We start from the raw sequence: 21,601 nt of genomic DNA, 5'->3' as shown, positions 1-21,601 counted from the left end.
CACATAGAGTTTTACAAGCTTCTAAATGTTTTCTTTTCATGTTAATGAACTATGAGGAATGAAGTTCAATTGACTTTTTCCTGTTACCAGAATCATTAGAGCCCAGTAGTTTGACCCTTGCTTTTCTTTCTCAACCTCTTTACAGCTCCCAAGCACCTCCAACTTGTGTCTCATTTTTTTGTTTTTAACAATGACTTTATAGGAAGAAACATATTAAAGCAAGTTTTTGTTACGGCTGATACTTTCAGTGATGATTTAAACTTTTTTTTTTTATTCAGCTGATAGTGATTTCTTTAACTAATTTTTTTTTTTTTAGGGAAAATCTGCTTTGTGGTCTCATCTGTTACACTACCTAGAAAACAGACAGAGAAAAACTACATCAGGCAGCTTCAGTACCTCAGGTAAGATTGGCTTCTGCTGGAAGATGATGATTAAAAAACTATGAGTAAGAGCTGCCTGCAGATTTGCACCATGCAGAGATTGTTTCCTTGGAAATATCCTTCACCCAGTATAACTGAATCAAGTATTCTAGCTGCTATAGAATTAATATGGACCTGGTTTATTGTCTCAATATATTTTGTGAAAAATAAACTTGTTTGAATTAAGCCTATTTGTTTGGGTCTGGTATCTGACTACTGCAATAGTCAGATACCAGAAATATCTAATATTTCAAAGATAGGCTTTAAAATGGATTGTTCCCATCTACCGTCCTCCATGTGACACATAGTCACTGCATGACTGGCAAAGCATATTATGTTATTAATGGGGGTGGAAAACAAGTACAAGCATATAAAATTGTGCTGTACATCCTGAAGTTTTACATTCTCTCTTGAAAAACAACTGAACAGTAGGCTTATTGTTTAAAAGAAGATGACATTTAAAAAAAATACAAAAACCACTGAAGAAACATATTTTAATTTTTGTTATATCAAGTGTTGCAGTAAAAGTAATATTGCATATAAGAGCCACTGATAATCTGTTTCTAAGGTTATTAATGTAATTTGTAAACACTACTTCTGGTGTGAGATGGGGGCCTAGGGCATAACTTCGGAGAGAACAGTGGGTTTGGGGGAGGTGGGGGGTGCCTTTTCTTTTTTTTTTTTTTTTTTTAAAGTTGCTGTAGGCAAAGAGCTGAGCATTACTAACATGTGCAAGGTCCTGTAAGCAATCAAAAACAAAGGTTTGGAAAGTAGGAAGGTCTCCTGAATGTCACTTGCTCCATAGCATTTTTGCATGTCAGACTGAAGTTACAGTCAGTTTTATGCTTTCTAATTTGGGATTGAGGGCAGGGACTGTATTTAATATACAACTTGATTCTAGAGTGGAATTTGAAAGATAAGAAAAATAATACTGCTTAAAAAACCTGGAGTGTGCTATTTTAAAAAGTAGTGGTGTTACAGGAGTGTGCAAAGTTAAGCATAGGATGTGTGGCGTACTGAGTAAAACATGTCCAGCACTGTTTTCTGGTGTCAACAGTGCCCGTCAGTTTTACTAAGCAGAAAGAAAATAGTGTAGTCTTTAGAAAATAATACTTGAGTAGTACATGTCTTAAGCCATTTGATGTCATACCAATTTCAGCTGAATCTAAGCTCATTAATGTGTTAATGCTCAGTATGTGCTGATCTGCATAACCATCTGTGTAGAATATTAGATTTTCATGTCATTTGAAGTGGAAATATGCCACAATGTCTTCACAAAACAGCGATTTACCAATAATACAAGAGTGCAAGTTGGTGTTCATTCACCTTCTTTTTTAATATTGATTTAAAAATCTTTAGGTGGATTTCTACTAATGAGAAATTCTATTCTTCTGAATCTAGGAATACTTCTTGATTCAGAAAGGAGAAAGTCTGATACCAGTCCAGCCATGTCACCTCTTAGAATCTCTCTCATCCAGGATATGAGGTGAGTTTAAACTATTGCAACTAACACAGAAAACCCGTGAGATTTGCATACTTGTTTCTGTGTATAATGTGTACTGTACAGAAAAGACTGTGTTTCATATAGCAGGAGGGGGATGCGGAGAAGGAACCTGCTGAACTGTTTTAAAGTACATAGTGCAACTTTTTCATTGACCTTTACAAAAACATCTTTCATACTGAGGAGATTTTACATTGTCACAGCTACTAGCTTATAGAAATACCCTGACACACTTTTCATCTTTTTAAAGTATTCTGTATTGGTTTATTTCCACAGAGATGTGGCTGTAGCGTGTGTGTTGTCCCTGTCATTGCCAAGTTGGTTGCGTAGCTCTGAGCTCATTCTTGCTTCTCAGTGAAGAAAGCAGTTTAAAGAACTTGTTTAATCTAAAGAATGGGTTTATTTAACATTGAGTACTGTAGTGTGAATAAAACTATAACTTCTGCTCAATGCCTTCTTTTCAGTACATCAAAAAACAATATACAGAACTTCTAAATTAATGTTGAACGGATTTTTCTTTCCTTTTTCCTTACCAACATCTAATTTTTTCAGTAGGGAGGAGTGAATTGAGGATTTTCAAGGGACATGCTTGTCCTTTTAAAATATACCATTTGTGTCTTGTATGCAAGTAAAGCTACTACTGAGCATGCAAAGACAGTATTTAATTTTCCAAAGCACTCAGCCATAATTATTGCAGTGATAAGGTCCAGAATGATTCTTAAATCATGTGAGGCAATGGGCCTGGTTTAGAATTTTGTAAATAGGGCACTGCATTGCAGATATTTCCTTTTCAGGCTCTTATTCTTTTTGAGCTAGATATGCAAGGCATTTAGATAGTGCTGAATATTAAGGTGAACATGTCTCTTTTTCCAGTAGTTTGTCTGATATTTTGTGTTCTTGGCAAAATTTCTTCTTCAGCCCAGCTTGGTTCAAAAGAACTGTCACGCTTTGAAAATACTGGGCAGTGTCTTTTTTTTTTTTTTTTTTTTTTTTTTTTTTTTCCAGGCATATCCAGAACATTAGTGAGATCAAAACAGATGTTGGCAAGGCCAGAGCTTGGGTTCGTCTCTCCATGGAAAAGAAGTTGCTCTCTAGGCATCTAAAACAGCTGCTTTCAGATCATGAACTCACAAAGTAAGATGGCTTATCTTGGGCAAAGCTTTTACAAAATTAAAGCTGTATAGTTGTTTGACTTCAAAAACCCAGAAGTGCCTATTCTTCCATCTGCTTAGCAGTGTGCAGAAGGAATAGAAAAAACTAGCCTTCCAAGTATGTCTCTGTACCTGTGTGTGAGCCATTTGGGAATTATGATTCAGTGCTGGGGTTCTTCAGGTACAGAATCAGTTCTGTGAGTGTAGCCTGTCTGCAACTTTGAGGTGAAATCTTCAAAAATTGTTAGGGATTAAATGAAACAGGGCGCAGGTCCAAACACCACTACTTTGCTGACTCAAGCTTTTTATCCTGCCCCCCTTTCTGTAACTGTGCGATATTTTGTTTTCCTTGGATTGTTTGTGTGTTTTTGGAATGCATGGCAAAGTGCAGCTTAGGTCCTGGTTGCGGTTCTGGCACGATATGAAGAGTGTAAAGGCACATCCAGAGGTGCTTCTGTGGTTCTGGTTAGTGTGACTCAAAGTGACTGTTCCTTAGCTTCTCACTTCTGTCTCCCAAACCTGAGACATTCTTGTAACTCCGTTTAGTGCCATGTAAAATAATGTAGATAAACCACACCAGAAGTTGATTTTAAGAGAGCAGATGAATGGTGTACGTGCAGTACCTTGAAGGTGACTAGAAAGGCTGTGATGATCAGTTCTTGCATCTCATTTTGGGGCAATAATCTCAAGATGAGATCTGGTAAATCTTTCGATATCTTCCATCTAAATCTTTAAGGCCATGATTGTCCACATCTCTAGATCAAACTGACAGTGTCTCAGCTTGGTTTGTCCTCTCCTACACTGTAAAGGTTTTGCATTTACAGCCTGCTTAAGAATGTAAGGTGAATTGCTTTCCTAATAGTCAAATATCTGCTATTATGATCCATTTCTTGTCTTTATTACTTCTCCTAAACATTTCAATATACATGACTTCATATTCCTTGTATATGAAGTAATAAAAAAATTATGAAAAGACCCAACCATTGAGACCCAAAACACTATTTAAAGAGTAATTGTATTATAGGAAGAAAATGGGAGAAGTATATAAAGTATGAGGGGGATGTAAGTGAAAACTGAAGACTTGAACCTGTAGAGAGTTCCAAATACTGCTGACTTAAACTCTGTCAAGTAAGTACACATCTTGAAGGGCAAAAGGAGAAAGGCTCAGCAGCAGGACTGACTTGGTGACGTCCAGAGCACATGCACGTTATATTATCTTCATAAACATAAATAATTCTTTTGTAAATAGTTGCACAAATCAGAGTACAGGCCATATTTAATACTAATTGTTTTAGGAGTAACAATTTGAGGTTTATTTAGTATAATCTGTGCAGAAAAAAAATGTATTGCTGATAAGATAGGATATAGTGTTTACTGTATGGAAATTAAAGGTTCTGCTGTATAAGCCCTAGTAATTGTCATTAGCTTTAGTTGAAGACTTTCTTTCTGGAGACAGCTTAACCTATGCTGGCTACTCTTCCTTTCCTTTCCTCCCACTCACACCACCTTCCAAGAAATGTCTGCCCTCCCCCAATCCCCCTGAGCCCCAACTGCTAATTATTTGAGATTTGCCTTGTATTGAATTATGTTGGACTTTGATGAAGCTGTGGCCTTCCAACAGCAAGCAAGGAAAAGCTGAAGGACAGAGTGAGGATAGCTAATAAATCTACCTGTATCTCTAAATTAAGGTTAAGCCACTCCAGTGAAGTCAACAGTCCAGATCAGGTTAAATTTAGCAGTGCTTGTCCTGTGCAGAACATGTGCTGTGAGAGGACTTTGCACACACAGCACCACTCCGTGTGCCCCACCCGCCTCGCTCCCAAAAAGAAGAAAAAAACCCATCTCTCTTAACATTGACCAATGCACTGCTCATCTATCAGACAGATTCTGGTTCTCTAGAGCAGAGTGAGTCAGCAGCAAAAATATGTTTAAAATGAAGCAGAGGAGCAACTTGCATAGGAATGACATCAACTCTTTGTAATCCTGTGTGCTTTGTGCTGCGTATTTAGGTATCCTACTTAAAGAAGGGTGTTCTAGGCAGCATGGATTTAATGTGTGCTCCATTTTGTTTTTAGAGGAAGCAGTGCCAAGTTCAGTGGAGGTACTAAAAGTAATTGTGCAACTTCCGCCATTTTACAGTTAACATGATTGTGTGTTGTTCTTTTTTTGAAGCAACTGTTAGATATTTTAATTAACCCATTCACTTCGCATTTGCTAAAAAAAATATATATAAGAAAACTGAAACAAGTTTGGCTTCTTTCTAGTCTGCAAAGTGAGTAGAGTTAGGGAACAGAAGGAAATCACATAGCTTCGCTCCCCTGAGACCTTTACGTGCACAAGTAAACTGAGAAATCTTACACTTTGAAAAGGCAGGACAGCACATACCTTTGTGGACAGGGTGTCTCAACATGTGGTTCAGATTGTTCAAATGAAACACAGACACAGTCACCCCTGAGACCTTTGTGGGTTTGCTACTCTTGTGGCTACAGGCAGGTTATGTTGATTTGAGGCTCAGAATCTTTATTTCCATTGAGCATTTCCCATCAGTCTCTAGTGTGATGTTTGTTATGTAAGTGAGAATACGTGCGTGTGTTAATCATCATTGATCTGTTTTGCAAATTTCTGGCTTGTGAGTTATTGCTGACTTTTTTGTAACTGGTATCTGAAATTGAGGGGAGTTGTCAGGATGCCCTCCTGGCAGGAACAACCTATCCATGGCTGTGTCAGCATTTCTAACACCTAATTCATGAATTCATGATATTTTGAATGTTCCTCTAGTGTCAGTTGGATTTGGATGCATCTCGGCATGCTCTTCTTTTACGATTATTCACCAACACTGGTATTATTTATTGGTTGCATAATTAACAAAAATAGCGGTGATTGCTATGTACAAGTGAGTAACTTTAAGAGTATTTTCCAGTCAGAATTTGCACTTGGAAAGGTTGAGGTTATAAATTCTCTTCAAGGTTTCTCAGTCGCAGGTCTTGTGGTGTTAAATTCTCTAATGTGTTTGAGTAATTTAAATAATTATATAAGATTGTTTCCATTTACAGTGCATTATTCTGCATAGGCGTTAGTGTCTCCACTGGTGCGAGAAGGCTACTGAGCTACATCTTTTGATATTTTCACTTAAAAGAAGTTGCAGTTCTGTGCAGTGTTGCAGTCCTAGTAAAGAGTTTGCAACCCAGTAAAAGGGAACAGTAGGACTTTAGGCCACCTTTGCATGCTTATGGTTTTGGTTATGTCAGGAGCTGTGCACTGTCAACAGTAAAGCTATTCCCTAGCTTAATGTGTGGGTTGTTGTAGGCCCTGGGTTATCCCCTATAACCTAATACAAGCACATAGCCCCAGTGTTTGCCCTAGTGTCCTTTGAAAACAGTCTTCTGACTGTCTTATCTCATGTGCTGGAGGACTCTCCCACGGCACCATCTGCTCAGAAATAACTTACGAGGACTCTCTTCAGTTCTGTCATTTTACGTGGCCAAAAGAAGTCAGAATTTTTTTCCAAGAAAGTACAAAATTCCTTTTTCCATCTTTTGAGGTGTTCTTGGGTGGGGGAAGACCCTTAGACCACCCCAAACCTTGCTTTCGAGGGGTGGCAAATAGTGTGAAGTACTGGTCTGATGCACTTGGGAGACTTAAGACTTGCAGAGTGTCAATATATGTTGGCACATTAAATACTGTTGGCTCTACTAGTATCACTCGTCATTTGTAATCGCTTGCTCATTCTTCATAGTTTACCTAATAAATATGCACAATAGAAAACATTTCACTGAAAGCATTTTGTTACTATGACAGATTATTTGTTTTGCTTTGTCAGAAAACTCTACAAGCGTTATGCATTCCTCCGCTGTGATGATGAGAAAGAACAATTCTTATATCATCTCCTGTCATTCAATGCTGTTGATTACTTTTGCTTTACCAATGTTTTCACAACAATCTGTAAGTATTTGCTTTCCCTGGAACTCTGATTTCCAGATTTGGTTAAGTCCTTATTCAAAATTCTAAACAGCTCTGAGCAGCATGCCATAATGTAATTGTTCTGCTTTCTTCCTGGTATCCATCTGTGTATGCTGTATCACTATTTCTATGATCTTTTCCAGTGTCTCTCTCTGTGTCACTAAAGGCTTTTGTTTCTAACTTGGTAAAATACGCAGCTTTAATCCTTTTAGTTGGGGGAGAGTTCTCAACAGAAAATTTTGTGGTGAACTTGTTTGCATCATAGTAAACAAGAACAGTATGGATTGTTCATTATCAAGGTAAGAATATTAACATGCGCTAGGAGTTGAAAAGAAAACAAAAAACCTTCCCTCTTTTCATGCTCAGCCTACTTTGCCGCATGCCTGTCTCTGAGTTTGGGATAACAATGAAATGCCATCGAGGGCTGCATCAGAACTCTGCAACACATTGAAGTACTCTTTTTTTTTTTTTTTTTTTTTTTTTTAAAGGTGTCCTAGAGAAACTTTTAACCTGTTGTTGCTGATGCTTAAATGTGTACAGAGTTCTCATGTGTTTGTGTGCCTGCTGCCACAGGACCTCACTAGTAAGGTGGAATAAGGAAAGACTTCAGCAAGGCTTGTAAAATTGTGTGTGTGTGTGAAAGGACCCTTTTGGCCCCATAGTAGGAACTACACTTGATGGTATGTTATGATCCATATTTGTGTGTATGAAAGACAGAGCAAGTGGACGCCTGAGCAAAATGGTTTTTGGTCTTGTGGGCAAGTTCTGGACGATGCTAAAATCTGGTCCGCTGGATGCAGTTAAATTATCACTTACTTTAAGACTATCAGCACAGAAAACAAAAAGGGAAACATTTTAATTAATTCTTAAATGCTACAAGCATCAAGCTTTTAAGAAAATCCAACCACCAAATGCTTTCTTGAGGGCACTGACAACTGAGGAGGCATTGAAGGAGAAATGTATTAAACGCCTCAGCTGAAAAGCCCTAACTGTAATCCATTTATGCACTATAAAAGAAGGGCAGATTGCCAAGAAACACAGTGACCATTCAGATAATTGGATTTTGTTATAAAAGTTTGGTTAATAGGGGGCTGTGCATGAGATGCTAGGCAATTGAAGAGCGCATGCATTTCCTCAGGAGCCTCCTGAGTCAGAAAAAGGGCTGTAACTCAGGTGATGCTATGTTGAATTAGTCACTGGTAAACCAGGGGACCAGAAAGTGTTTGAGCATGTGCGTGGTGCCAGTGAAAGGGGAAAAAAGTTGTTTGTTCTTTTTAAAATCAAGAAGTCCTACAGTTAGCATAACTAAGAGCAACATGGTACAGAGAAACTTGCAGCATTAGAATGTATTTTCACTGAATATGTTCAGCCACAGTAGTGAATGCTGCTGCAAGCAAGCCTTGCAAACAAAGGCTTTGGTTAGTAATTGAATGGGAATTGGTGTTAGTTTTGTAGTGTGCACACATGCGCGCACACACACACACACACACACACACAAAAGCAGGCAGTTAGGAGTTGAGCCTTGAGTTGCATGCTGAACTACAATGTAGTCCTGGATACATGAATATTCTGTCTTTACTTCTTTGTCTCTAAGCTGGGGACAAGTAACCATTTTCATGACATGTTTTGAGGCTGGTAAATGAAAAAGTATTATACCCGTATGAAGGCATTATTCCATCCATATTTCTTTTTTCACTTGACAGTGTTTTGCTATCAGCTCTGCTTCTTAATGACTGCTATGTGTACACTTCCTGATTGTCAGTCAGTGCTTAGTGTGCGAGTGTTAGCATGATTAAATAGCAGCTCTGATGTTGTTTTAACATTTCATGATACTGCAGTATTTTATGACTTATCATTTCCCCCTCTCTTCATTAAAGAGGTTACATCATTATCCTTCTTCATTTTTGAAGCATTATTTCTTCTTGTGTTTGCAGTGATACCATACCATATATTGATTGTTCCTAGCAAGAAACTTGGTGGCTCCATGTTTACAGCAAATCCGTGGATCTGTATCTCGGGAGAACTGGGTGAAACAGGAGTCCTGCAGATTCCCAGGAATATATTAGAAATGACTTTTGAGGTTTGTATTGCTTGATACAAGAAATGCTTTGAGTGTTCTGTTTGTTCAGTTCTAAATTTTTCCCTTGCTGTACCACCTTGTCATACGTTTCATATCTTTAGCCTGTGTGGTTAGTTGCAAATACTTCCTGTGCTTGTACATAGCAAATTTAATCTATATTTAATAACATGCAGAGCAAAATGACTGACAAATCCTTAGTGCAAGGATGGACAAGACTGTCTTTATATTACAACTTTGTGCTGTAATGGTGGGAGGCGTCATATCCTCTTCGATTGGAAACAAAGAAGTGATTCTGCTCTGATTTTTGTGTGTGTGTGCACATTGGCTAAAATTTACTTGAAAAATCTAGTTCAACTGATGTTCTTTCTGCTGATCAAAATAGTATTTAACAAAACAAAGCAAACAAACAAACAAAGCAACCTACGCCTAAAAAGCGCAGAATCAATCATTCAGTCAGGAGAACCACATTTCTGATTCCCTGTCTGAGCGTGTTCTCTAATAGTTTACTCCTCCAACATGATGCTCTCTTTCAGTTTACTCTGACAAACTCTTTGTTTAATTTGCAGTGCCAGAACCTGGGAAAACTGACCACTGTGCAAATAGGACATGATAATTCAGGGCTGTATGCCAAGTGGCTAGTGGAATATGTTATGGTCAGAAATGAAATAACAGGGCATACTTACAAGTAAGTATCATCCTGATGTTTCATGTTAGGTAAGTAGAATTTCTGCAGGGAGCTGGCACAGTAGGGCTTGTTTGATTAGAAAGGTCTAATCTTCTGGGACTTTGTGTCTACAGTTCCTGCTACCTGAAGGCATAGAAAAAGATCATTTGGCTTCTGGTGTTAAACAAATAGTGATTCTTAAAATTTAAACAGACATTTCAGTTTACAGATGCTCATGTCTAGCCTCAAAACACTGGTGGAGAAGATGAGTTGACTGTTGCACATCTTAAAAATAATCTGCCTTGAGCCCAAGGAAGAAATAGCAAGTTAGAGCTTGCTGCTTACCAAATATGGGTGGTATTTTATATTAAGGCTGAGTGTTCTAGGTGTTATACAGAGACCTTTGGACACAAGCTGGAACACAAGGGCTTATGAGTGTTAGAAACCTGTGTTTGCATAGTGAAAGTAAAGGAATAAGGTTTACAGTAAGAATTAAATTAATTTGTGTTGGTTACAGCATAGTTTTATGCCCTGTCCTTTGTTTAGAGAAACTGTCAGGCTCATGTTGGTGACAAATTGGTGGATAAGTCCATCCAGTTCTCTGTGCCAGTTTGTTTGTAATTAAATGAAGAGGCAAGATTCTATTTTTGGATGCTGTTCAGTTTTCTGATTAAGCTGATTAAACTGACATTAATGCTGGTTCATAGAAAGTGATAATGAGCAAGTGAGCACATGTGCTTTCTAGAGTCTGATTTAATATCCCAATTTAAATAGGTGCTTTGGTGTTTAGGCATTTAAGTATATGTTTGGGGGTTAGGTTTTTTTGTGGCTGGCCTACTATGTAACGTATTCAGTGAAAGCATAGGTGTATTTCACCACACACCTATAGTGTGTAGTGGGTCTTCCCCTTCTACATCTTTTTCCTCTGCAGCCCTCAAATCATGTGCTACATGTAGGACGCAAGACAAAATCTGCCACTGTTTGCAGATCATCTACTGTGACATTTAGCACAAACTTGGAACTGAAAAGCTGGTTTACTTTTGCTCCCTCTGCTGGCAAAAGCCAAACCCAAGACTTTGTTATTTGTTGTTAGAGTGGAAGTATTTCTAATAACTATACTACCAGAATTTGGGTTTTATGAAACTGCTTAAAGTCTTTGGCATGGAACTGAATCTAGGTTGAAGGGCATGAATCACATATCTGCTTTACGTTCTTAGGTTTCCCTGTGGAAGGTGGCTTGGAAAGGGAATGGATGATGGCAGCTTAGAGAGGATCCTGGTGGGAGAGTTGCTGACTTCCCACACTGAGGTTGATGAGCGGCAGTGCCGAACCCCTCCTTTGCAGCAGTCACCAAGCATGATCAGAAGATTTGTCACTATATCGCCAAACAATAAGCCAAGTGAGTGGTAGGGGATGTCTTGTACTGTTCTGCATCATCGTCTGACAAGAGCTGCTTGCAAACAGAACTGCAAGTTTTTGTGTATTTTAGAACTGTTGCTTGGAGAGGACCTGTGAAACTCACTTAGCCCAAACCTCTGCTCAAAGTCCAACTAACTTCCGAATTACAATCCTGAGCAACCTGTTCTAACTACTCAAGTTTTGAAAGTCTCCGAGGATGGAAGGAAGATGTCTCTAGACTCCTGGTCCAGTGCTTAGCTCCCCTAGTGGTGTTTTCTGTATTCTTGTCCTTCATCTATGGAATGAATGCTATGGAGGAAGGTAGAAATTTGCTGTCCTGTCTATCCATTCTTCATAGATGAAAAAGCTTGCTAGTGGTTTCTATTCATGGACTTTAGTTTTCAATTGAGATCACTGTTCTAGGGTTGTCTTATTCCTGATAAATCATGTGGTTACTTTGCTCCCAAACATGCTTGTGTTTACAGCGAAACTGCCACAGGAAGTATTTCCAGGATGTCCAGATTTGGTGGTCCTAATCAAAGCACAGCTCCTTTTCTTAGCTTTGAGCCCTGGTCTGAAAATACACATAATTATGTAAAAACCCTTTCTACCTGTTGCTGCGTTGAAACACCACAGTGTAAACCTCGATATAAAACCAAGCCATCTCCGTTTCTACCTCCTTCACAGTAAATAAAAGTAGAACTGGATTTCTATTACCCACAGTCCAGCACCTTTTCACTAACAGCATAAGTTATACTGGTTCATGCTCCTCTTCTTTTTTTGTGGTATGCCTTATCCCTCATGCACAGGTACAATTTCTCAAGTTGTTACAGAGTGACTGGGTATATTTTTGTGTTTTGCAGAGTTAAATACTGGTCAGATACAAGAAGCTATTGGTGAAGCTGTCAATGGTATTGTCAAGCATTTCCACAAGCCAGAGAAGGAGGTGAGGAGTTGTCGTCTGTGTAGTGGCACTCCTGTCTTAAAACTCTTATTAGTAAGCATTGGAGAAAATATAACAGAAATAACTAAACTGAATGAACAGCAATCTGTTTGAAAATTTCTTAAGTGGAGGAAAAATGAGATGCTGAGACCGCACTGTTGGAATAGTACATTCTCAAGTACCTCAGTTTTGCTGCTAGCTGGAGCATTCTGTTAATTTAAGTGTTAACATTCTGGTATTGGAAATTGTGTTGTCAAATTCTGCCAAGGATTCTACCTGTACCACTGTCAAGAGCGTTGCCTCCTGTTTAGTTTGTTCTGGATTAACTGACATTTTACATCTACTTTGAGGACTGAGTAGGTTTTTTTTATGCTTGATTTGCATTATCTTTGCTACTTAAAACGTGAAAACCCATGGGCCGCTTTTAAAAAAAAAATCAAGAGAAACAAAAAAGACCCACACTCAAACACCTGCCCCCACCCCCTCTGCGAGTGAAGCAGAAGTGCTCTCAAAGACTCTGGTACACTTCTGTGTTATACATGTAATCATCTTAACTGACACAGCAGTTATTTCCTGGCACAAACTTAAGAAGGGTTCCTCTGTCAAACCATAACAATCTAGCCCTTGTGAGCCAGAGTGGTGTAGAGCACTGTTTGGGTATCTCTTGAAAGTCATTAATTTTTTACAAATAGGTTCTCCCATTCCTTCTGCACCTATCCTTTCTAAGTTCAGTATAGCACGGCAAATTCATATACAGTATAATTCTGGTTGATGATCACATTTACACAATAATCTCAAGTGGCTGTGCGCTGGTTTTGCAAAATAGAATTTACCATCATGTTCTAAAGGAGAGTATGTTTTCTTCTGAAGTTTAAAAATTGCATTAAATATGTTGGGTTTGTTGATAAGCAAACAGTCTGAGGCACCTGCTACAATGGACCTGTGATCTTTATTACTTAGTAAAAGAGGAAAGTATTTTCTTAGTTTTCTTTACAGTGGTCATCATTATAGGTAAAACCTGCTCATGATCTTTATCTTGGCCTTTTGTGGCTTCATTTGATGACAACAAGGCCCTGAGACTGCTTTCTTCAGCCTCGTTCTTAGAGAGGTCAACACATTTTTGAATGCTCAGGACTTGTGAGAACTGGGCCATCCTGTCTGGGGCCACTGTTTGACAGTAGACTGTAACTTTGGGCATCTATTTATTTAAAAGCTGGTTTCAGTAATAGATGCATGAGACACTTCTGTGTCCCAGACTTCCAAAGTGAGACAATAAGTGTGTGCGCTTTCTGTGTGTGCTTGGCAGAGAGGCAGTCTGACGCTCTTGCTGTGTGGAGAAAGTGGACTTGTTTCAGCTCTTGAGCAAGTGTTTCAGCATGGGTTTAAATCACCGAGACTCTTCAAAAACGTCTTTATTTGGGATTTTTTAGGTAAGTGGGAGGAGGACATACGAGAGCCTGTTTGTGTCTTTGAAATGTATCCATCCGTGTTCCGTACCGTTGCCACTGTGTCTTAGCTGGTGTGAACAGCATACTTCTTGGAGGCATCTTGGCAGCTGAATTGCCCTAAGAGCTCTTACCTCCTCGTACTGTTGAGAGAAAGAGCAACTGTCTTCTGCCAAAGTTGACACTGTACTTAGTACAGTAACTGGACTACTACAGTAGTAGTGTAAAACAAACTTTCTTAGTGAGGAAGAATTATTTAAATAAGTTGGTGACTTGACATATGGTAACCTTGTTCTTAATTGAGCATAGTGAAAGCAATAAATCACGCTTTTAAGAGGTTGAGTTGCCTTATAAAGTACAACAGATGGATCTAGTGCTATTGGTACTTACTGGACATTGTAATAAAGCGGTTATAAGCATACATTTTTCACACAGTGGTCTAGATCCTTTGACATAGAGTTGAATAAATCAACTGAGTACACAAATACCTTTTAGAAAAGGCATTATTTTTAATAGTGTTTCTGTGTTTTGAGTACGTACTTTGACATCACTCTTCTCCTTATACCATCATTTTACTGTAGCATCTCAACATTCAGTAGATAGGAGAACCTCTTTAGCACTCTTCAGAGGGAAGGAAGTGGAATCCCAGTTTTACACATGGGGAACACAGGACTGAATCAGACATCAAAAACCAAGGCCTAAATGTACCCTTTCAGGAAATTCATGGGTGAGCTTTGAATCTAGGCCTTTCAACTTCCAACTGTGCCCTCCATGACACAGATGCTCATGCTGATTTGCCAACAGTCCAATATGAGCATCAGATAGCCTTATGGATTTGTAAGCTTGCTTACAGGGAAAGTGTTATACTGAGGTGGTATTAAATTTAATTGTCTAAATTTGACGGTCATAGTGCCTAATTATTTTATTCCAAGCACAGGAGAATGATATTTCAGATATTTTAGAAATGCTATATGCACTGATTAAACTTCATTATCTCCCACCATTCTTTTAAGAAAAAGCACAAACTTACTATGAGACCCTTGAGCAGAATGAGATGGTCCCAGAAGAGAACTGGCAGACAAGGGCCAGGAATTTCTGTCGCTTTATCACTGCTATCAACAACACCCCTAGAAACATTGGGAAGGATGGCAAGTTTCAGATGCTGGTGTGTCTTGGAGCCAGGTATAAACAAACTTCTTTGTTACTACTATTGATATTTTAATAAAATGAAAAGGATGTTGCGTTTTAGTAAGATAAAGCCACACAACTGCCAGGTTGTGCAGTTTGACTATTACGTACACAGTTCTCTGTTGTAACTGAAGAAGGATTAAGTGAACCATGCCCTGAGTTCTTAGGCACGTGAAGTGTGGGAAGTCTGACATACAAAACTGAATATCCCAAAGAGCTGAGCCACTGAATCAAGCGAGAAAGGTGGTAGGCTGGTGTGAATAGCCTCCCTCTTGTGTACAGCTAGCAAGGTCAGAAGATAGAAACAGAAAACCATCCATTGGTGAGGCCTCTCCAGTTAATGGCTGAGTGAATTCCCCACCCTTCACCTACTCGCTGTAGGAGGTGGGTAGGAGGGAAGCTGGGGCCATCTGGAAGCCTCTTGACACAAAGGCAATGGGGAGGCTAGTGACTTTGGGCCTGCTTGGGACTTCCAGGCCTCCTGGGAACCGTATCTTCTGATGCGAGGGGTGGAAAAGTGTCTCTCATGAATGCTCCCTACTTAAACAAGTTCCACAGACAGTGAGTCCCCCTTCCCTGTCTTATAAAAATATGCAGAGAAGATGGTAGGTCTGTTTAGAAGGCAAAGAATAAAAATCATGTTGGTGAAAATGAGAAATTAACTTGGCTTTATTTTTATTTCCAAATTGCAAATTGCCACTTTGTCAGAGACCACCTTTTGCATCACTGGATCGCCCTGCTTGCAGACTGCCCAATTACAGCACAGATGTATGAAGATATAGCACTGATTAAGGATCATACTCTTGTGAATTCTTTGATTCGAGTGCTGCAGACCTTGCAGGAGTTCAACATTACGCTGGAGGCATCTCTTGTCAAAGGAATCGATATTTGACCTCTTGTCCCACAGGAGAAACTGTCTTTAAAAAAAAAAGAAAAAAGCAACAAGGAGTGAAGCTTGTTAGTATGCAAAAGTTCTGTCTGCCAGTACATTGTATGGTGAACTTGTTCATGGCCCTAAAATGCAACTTTGACTTTTCTTGAAGGAAACTCCAAAAATAGTACAGGCAAATGGATAGAAGCTGTAAACTCAATGTAAAAAAGAGGATTTTGGTATAAATCTATTTTAGAGTTTATTTGCCGATTTGCTTTTTACACACTTTCATGTGAAAGAGATAGAGATGAGTATTGTGCAGCTTATTTTAAAGCTGCAGTATTTCCTTGCCATAAAAAATGTGCAGTGAGCCTTTCAGCATTCTGTAAACTTGCCTTCAGATATGCTGTATGTCATAGACCCCAATGTATACACTCCATTTCTGCTGAGAAGGTCATTCTATAGTTTTTAAACTAATATTTTATATATTAACATTATTACCAATGTTTGATTTTTAACGTATTGGGTCATGTTTTGCTGCAAGGGAACTACAAATCTGATGTGTGCTTTTTTTTTTTTTTTTTTTAATATCTCCAAAGCACTGATTTGTCAACAAATCATTTTTTCCTTTATTTTTGTTGTCAGTATTATTTTTAGTGAAATCCAGGAGACTGAACCATGAAATGTGCAGAGATCAAAGTAATATTTTTCATATTGGTACGTAATTGCACAGAAGAAATTAAGTGTGTTTTTTAACTGATGTTTTTTATTTATTTAACCTATTGTTATGTTTTGTAAGTTTGTCTTAAAAAAAAAAAATCTTCTAATCTTCTATGATACAACTGGCTATATTATGTTGCAATTCAGAATTTACAGTGCAGCCCACTTAAATGAAAAACCTGGAATAATTGTTCACAACACAAAAATGTTTCCACTTGAACCAGCCTTTTGAAGTTTGGTATATGGTTGCTGCTGGTAATTCTCTTAACTGCTAATAAAGAGGGGCATGAGTTCCCCAAATGCCAGATGACTAAATAAAGATGTTTATGCCCTCACAAAATAATAATGGTATACCTTACTAACAAATATAAGGACTTCTTAATTTTTCTGAAGAGACAGTGAGTGGTAAGGTTTCTTTTTTTCCTTTTGAATGAATATGTCTTGGGTCCGGTTGTCACAGTCTGCTTCATTTGGGATACTTTTGTTTTTAGCAGGAGAAAGCTTTAGTCTACTTCTATAGTAAAACACAAACATTTTGAAAGCTTAATTTATTGGAGATCTGGAACTTGGCAAATGCCTAAAAGCATCTCCGTTCATTTGAATCCTGTGATTAAAAATATCTTTGAAATGAATATGTGACTTAAGAACAGGCTGATTTATCAGCATCACAAATTACTGTACAGAAGTTCAGGGCTATGTATTTAAGAGGTCTCCACTGTATAAACTTATCTCAGTATTGTCTCTCTTGAGAAGCAGAGTCCAAGTTTTTTGGTTCATGCAATGTTGTAGCACCTTTTCTTTACCTACAGCATAGTCACATCTTGTGATAGTTTTATTTCCATAATTTATAAGTATAGCACATGTATTAAATTTTTGACTATTTTTACTTTTGTCCTATTTATTTCATTATTAAACTGAGAAGTTCCTTTGTCACTACTTATCAGAGCAAGATTCTTTTTTGATTTCGCAGTAGCATTAGGAAGATGTAAGGGCAGTGTCCAAGCCATTCCTCATGCTGGGTGGGTGTGAATTCTTTCACAGCCTGGAGCTTACAGGAGCAGTTCACAGAAGTATTTTGTGTGCGCAAGTTTGGTTTTGTTGGGTTTTTTTCCAGCTTTGGAAGGGCAAAAATAAAACAGATGTACTTTATTCTAAGAACTTCATGTATTCAACTTAATATGCTGGGATAATCTGTATAGGCTTGCCTCAAATTGCTTGTTTATATATTAATAATAGCAAAAAAAAAAAAATTTTACAGTGCTTTCAGCTATATTTAAGACAACTTTACTAGGCCTGTGTATTTCACAGGGAATATGTCTACGTAAGAAAGGAGGGTTGCATTAATTATTTTGACCTTAACAGATTAGTCGATCCTGTTGAAGCCGTATCTCTCATAGTATTAAGTATGGATTAATTTTATCTTGCATGAGGTAATTAACCCTGAATTAAGGTTGGTTTTTTTTCTTTTTTTCTTCTTTACACAAGTTCACCTAGTGTGGCATGATTGGTTTAATGGCTTGCTCTGGTGTGGATCTTTTTGGCCTCATTATGACAGTTAGCGATACCTGAACGCAGGCTGGGGTTTGCTGGTTCCCAAAAGGTGGGTTCTTTGGCTAGCACGTGAGGGTGATGCTGTCCATCAGAGACAGCACCCTGTGTGCTAGCTGTCTAGATGCAAAAGGAAGATGCAGAGGTCATCTTCCCAGCTCCTCAGTTACTCTATTTTCACAGGAAAGACTGCTTTCTGATAGCCCCTTCCTCCTTCTCTCATAGGGTGTCTGTGCTTAATCCTGTGAGGATTCAAAGCACTTTTTGTTACGGACTTCCAAGTCTGGAAGGATTTGCTCCACTGAAGGACCAGTAGAAGATTCTGAAATGCAGCTGAAAAAATGTTGGTTTTGTTGGATCCAGAGGCCACCAAGGAAGACTGAGATATTAAATATAGCTATGTGGTAGCCCAGGCTAGGGTTTTGGGAAGAGATTTGGCTGGCATATCTAAGAACAGTTCAGTCTGTAGTAGCAGCCATAATCCCTAGCACTCTTCTGTTTTTACCACAAACCGACCTCCTTCTTTCATTGATGTAGCTAGCATCAGTCCCACAGAGTAATGTTAGGATCCAGCATTTGCTCCTTCCATGCCATTCTGCTGAACTGGATGACTCTGTATAAGAACAAATGGTGTAGTCAGCATCTTTTACTCTTTAACTAGAGCTTTGTAAAATGAATCTCCCTTTTTAAAACTAGCATTGCAATTTTTGTTCAGAAATGAGCTCTAGAATACTGCAATTGTAACTTTTTTTTTTTTTTTTTTTTTCCCTCTGTTACTTTTCTAAAATAAGGGAGCAGGTTTAGTAGGTGCAGGTTAATGTGGCTATGCTGTTTTCTTGTTTGGGGTTTTTTGGTAACAGTTAATGGGAAAAGATAATGTTTTTTTTAACAGCACACGTGCATTCTGTAGAGAGATATATAATGATAAAAAATAAGTAGTTCATAATGCAGTAAATATATAGTGCTAAATTGGCCAAACACATCTACAGGCTGATACCTGATTTGGGGGAAAAAAAACCCAGGCTATCACCTATCAATTATTTATGCTTCCTTGATTAATGCTGTCAGAGTTGATACAATGATACTTTATACGAAAAGAAAATGCACATTAATAAAGACTTGATTTAAATGTAGTGAAATACTATGACGATAAGTTTATACAAAAAAAAAAAAAAAAAGCCTTTACCTGCCGTAAACTTAACCATCTGACATTGTGTAGCTGAAAACATATTCATGAACTGAAGACTATTCCACAACTTTTTCCATTACAAAGAGTGTTTTTCAAATTGTTCAAATGCGATCTACTAGCTGGATGATCCATCTTTTTGATGTGTTTTGAATTCATGAATATGTCAAGATTTCTGCAGTGAAACTATTCAGAGTTAACTTTTTCTGTATATTGTCAAATGATTTTTGTCCATAGGTCAAGATACTATAGGATACTTGAAAATACGTGAAGATATTGTACACGTACTTCACATCTTTGTAGTTCATTATTTTATACCTAGAGATTGGCTGTTAAACTAAGATAAAGCATCAATACGTTATAAACTATATATTTTACTACGTGGGGAAATCACTGGCTTGGTTTTTTTTAAGGGCGGGCATTGAAGTTTACATTATTATGACAAAACCAGGTACTGTTTTCCTGTTTTATTTTTCCTGTGACATTTCAATCCCTTGGACATTAAATGTGAATTGGATATACAAAACAGTTTTACAGGTGTAGCTCATTTGCTGAATTGCAATAAAATTTGTCTTCTAACATGAAAAATAGCATTTATGTGCTATTTTCAAAAGCTACTTATTATGATTTGGCTAATCATCTTCTTTTTGCCTGACTGCAGGTATGTGTGACATTTCAGTGTCTGATTTCAGGAGAGATTTTTGTACAGTTTTGTATGAGATCTGTTGAACTAAATGCCTGCCTCCCTCCCACCGCCAGTGTAGCCTTCTCGCAAGCAATTCTTGTCGGTCAGACTGCCATCAGTGGAAGAGATACCTACTCAGTAATCGGGGAATGGGGAGAACAGGAAGGCAAAGGGACTAAGCAGATCTTGGAAAGTGTCTGTGAGTACACACACACGTATGTGCTGCCATTTATATTAGCTTTTTTCCTACCTTAGAACAATTTTTGATCCTAATGACCAAACTTGGTGGAGGTCTTCAATTTTTATGTTCTGAAAAATACAGTTAGTCACCTCTGTGTACCACGTACTCAACCTTTCTCTTTATGTGAGAGGATCCATATGGAGAAGCAAGAATTGTTGGAAATGTAACTATCTGATCCTTCAAATATAAGGTTAAGTGAGAAAATAGCACTGTCCTCCATCTCTGAGATTCTGACATCTGTGGCACACATGCATGCCCAAGCATTATTGCCTATATTGCCTGTTTCCTACTTTTTTTACTCTATCTTTGTCCAGGGTAAGATCTAACTTGACAGATAGTCCCAGAGGAGGAATTACTGGGTGGAGTGATTGTACTGGCACAGAGGCAAAAGTATGGTTCCTTCCCTCTCCATTCATTCACTTTTTGAATGATCTGAAGTACATACCGATATAGTGGAGCCCTGTATAATCTTGGTTCATTAGATACTGCTCTGCTTATCTCACCTTGAAACTGGTTCTGCCTGCCTTACTTGCATATTAAATGTAGTTTTTTAGATTTGAGTGGAGTAGTAAACAAATGTGAGCACAACTCATTTGTAGTTATGCTTTTGTAACTTTTCTGCTGCCTATGTCCTGGAAGTTTTATATGTCAGTTGTGCGAGAAGCAGGGAGACCAAGTCAGTTTTACTCACTTTCATCTCCTGCTTCATCCAAAATGCACTCCTTGGGACATCCCTGCTTGAGCAGTAGGGTTGGACAAGATGACCTCCGAAGGTCCCTTCCAACCTCAGTCACTGTCTCTGCAGTTCTTCCCCATGTACAATGACAGGAACAGGTAAGAAGACTGAATGCTGCTTTCCCCATGTTGTATGGTTTCTGCCATTCCTTAGTAGCCCAGTGTCTGCAAAAAAGAGCTCATCCTTCAGCTGCACTATTTTTCCTGTGGTTTTAGGGAGCTGCCCTCTCTTTTGTCAGCTATAGCCAGAGAGACTTGCTTATTCTTCTGACCTGCATGTTAGCAAACTTCTGCTTTGACAAATTTCTGTGTTGAAGCTGACAAATACAGAAGGTAACTTTCTCAGCCTGGGAACAGTGGTTCAAGTTAGGGCTGTTCTGGGGTTGGTGAGGTTCACTCTGTGTCAAACTGTATGAGACCATCATTGGATGTTTTATACCATCAGGAAAAATGCAGAAGGGAAGGAGTTTGATCATTATTTGGAGGTATCTCTGCTTGCCTCACCTCTTTGTTTCTCCCCCCACACACCCCCTGGTCTGTGGTGGAGAGTTTTCTAAGCAAAGCAAATTAAAAAGTGTTAAGATCTCTCTTGCGGGAACCACATCGGTCTTCCTGAGCTGGCGGTGATTCTGCGCTAGTAACAACGGATGGTGTCATCCTGCGGGCTCACTGGGGGAGATGCTGAGAGGGTGAACGCAGCCTGCCCCACGCTCTGATGAGGTGGTGCTTGTGGCCGGAGCCTTGGACAGGTGGGGGGGGGTGCAGTCATGAACTCGGTACCTGCTGCCAGGCGTTCCGCTCTTGTGTGAGGTGCCAAACCTGCCTCTCTCTCTTGGAAACTGAGGCTATCTCAATTCCCTAGGCTT

General features: G+C 38.7%; 1 protein-coding gene across 7 annotated transcripts in view; it reads left to right on the top strand.

Annotated features, from left to right (window-relative positions):
• The window catches only part of DENND5A (DENN domain containing 5A), a 72,524-nt gene extending 52,862 nt beyond the window's left edge, over positions 1-19,662 (top strand). For 6 of the 7 annotated variants that reach the window (XM_030038826.2, XM_030038832.2, XM_030038827.2 and 3 more), the window contains 11 exons: positions 317-401; positions 1,821-1,905; positions 2,926-3,054; positions 6,892-7,013; positions 8,966-9,111; positions 9,678-9,796; positions 10,993-11,174; positions 12,037-12,119; positions 13,423-13,546; positions 14,575-14,743; positions 15,458-19,662. In XM_030038826.2, the coding sequence (XP_029894686.1) occupies positions 317-401; positions 1,821-1,905; positions 2,926-3,054; positions 6,892-7,013; positions 8,966-9,111; positions 9,678-9,796; positions 10,993-11,174; positions 12,037-12,119; positions 13,423-13,546; positions 14,575-14,743; positions 15,458-15,641 (1,428 nt within the window). In that variant the 3' untranslated portion in view covers positions 15,642-19,662. The remainder of the gene's footprint in view (positions 1-316; positions 402-1,820; positions 1,906-2,925; positions 3,055-6,891; positions 7,014-8,965; positions 9,112-9,677; positions 9,797-10,992; positions 11,175-12,036; positions 12,120-13,422; positions 13,547-14,574; positions 14,744-15,457) is intronic. The other variant, XM_030038830.2, reaches the window with a different exon arrangement.
• Positions 19,663-21,601: the final 1,939 nt, after the last annotated feature.

Source organism: Aquila chrysaetos, chromosome 16 (genome assembly GCF_900496995.4).
Source record: "Aquila chrysaetos chrysaetos chromosome 16, bAquChr1.4, whole genome shotgun sequence".
NCBI classification, from domain to species: Eukaryota; Metazoa; Chordata; class Aves; order Accipitriformes; family Accipitridae; genus Aquila; species Aquila chrysaetos.
This window is presented reverse-complemented; position numbering and strand designations above follow the sequence as displayed.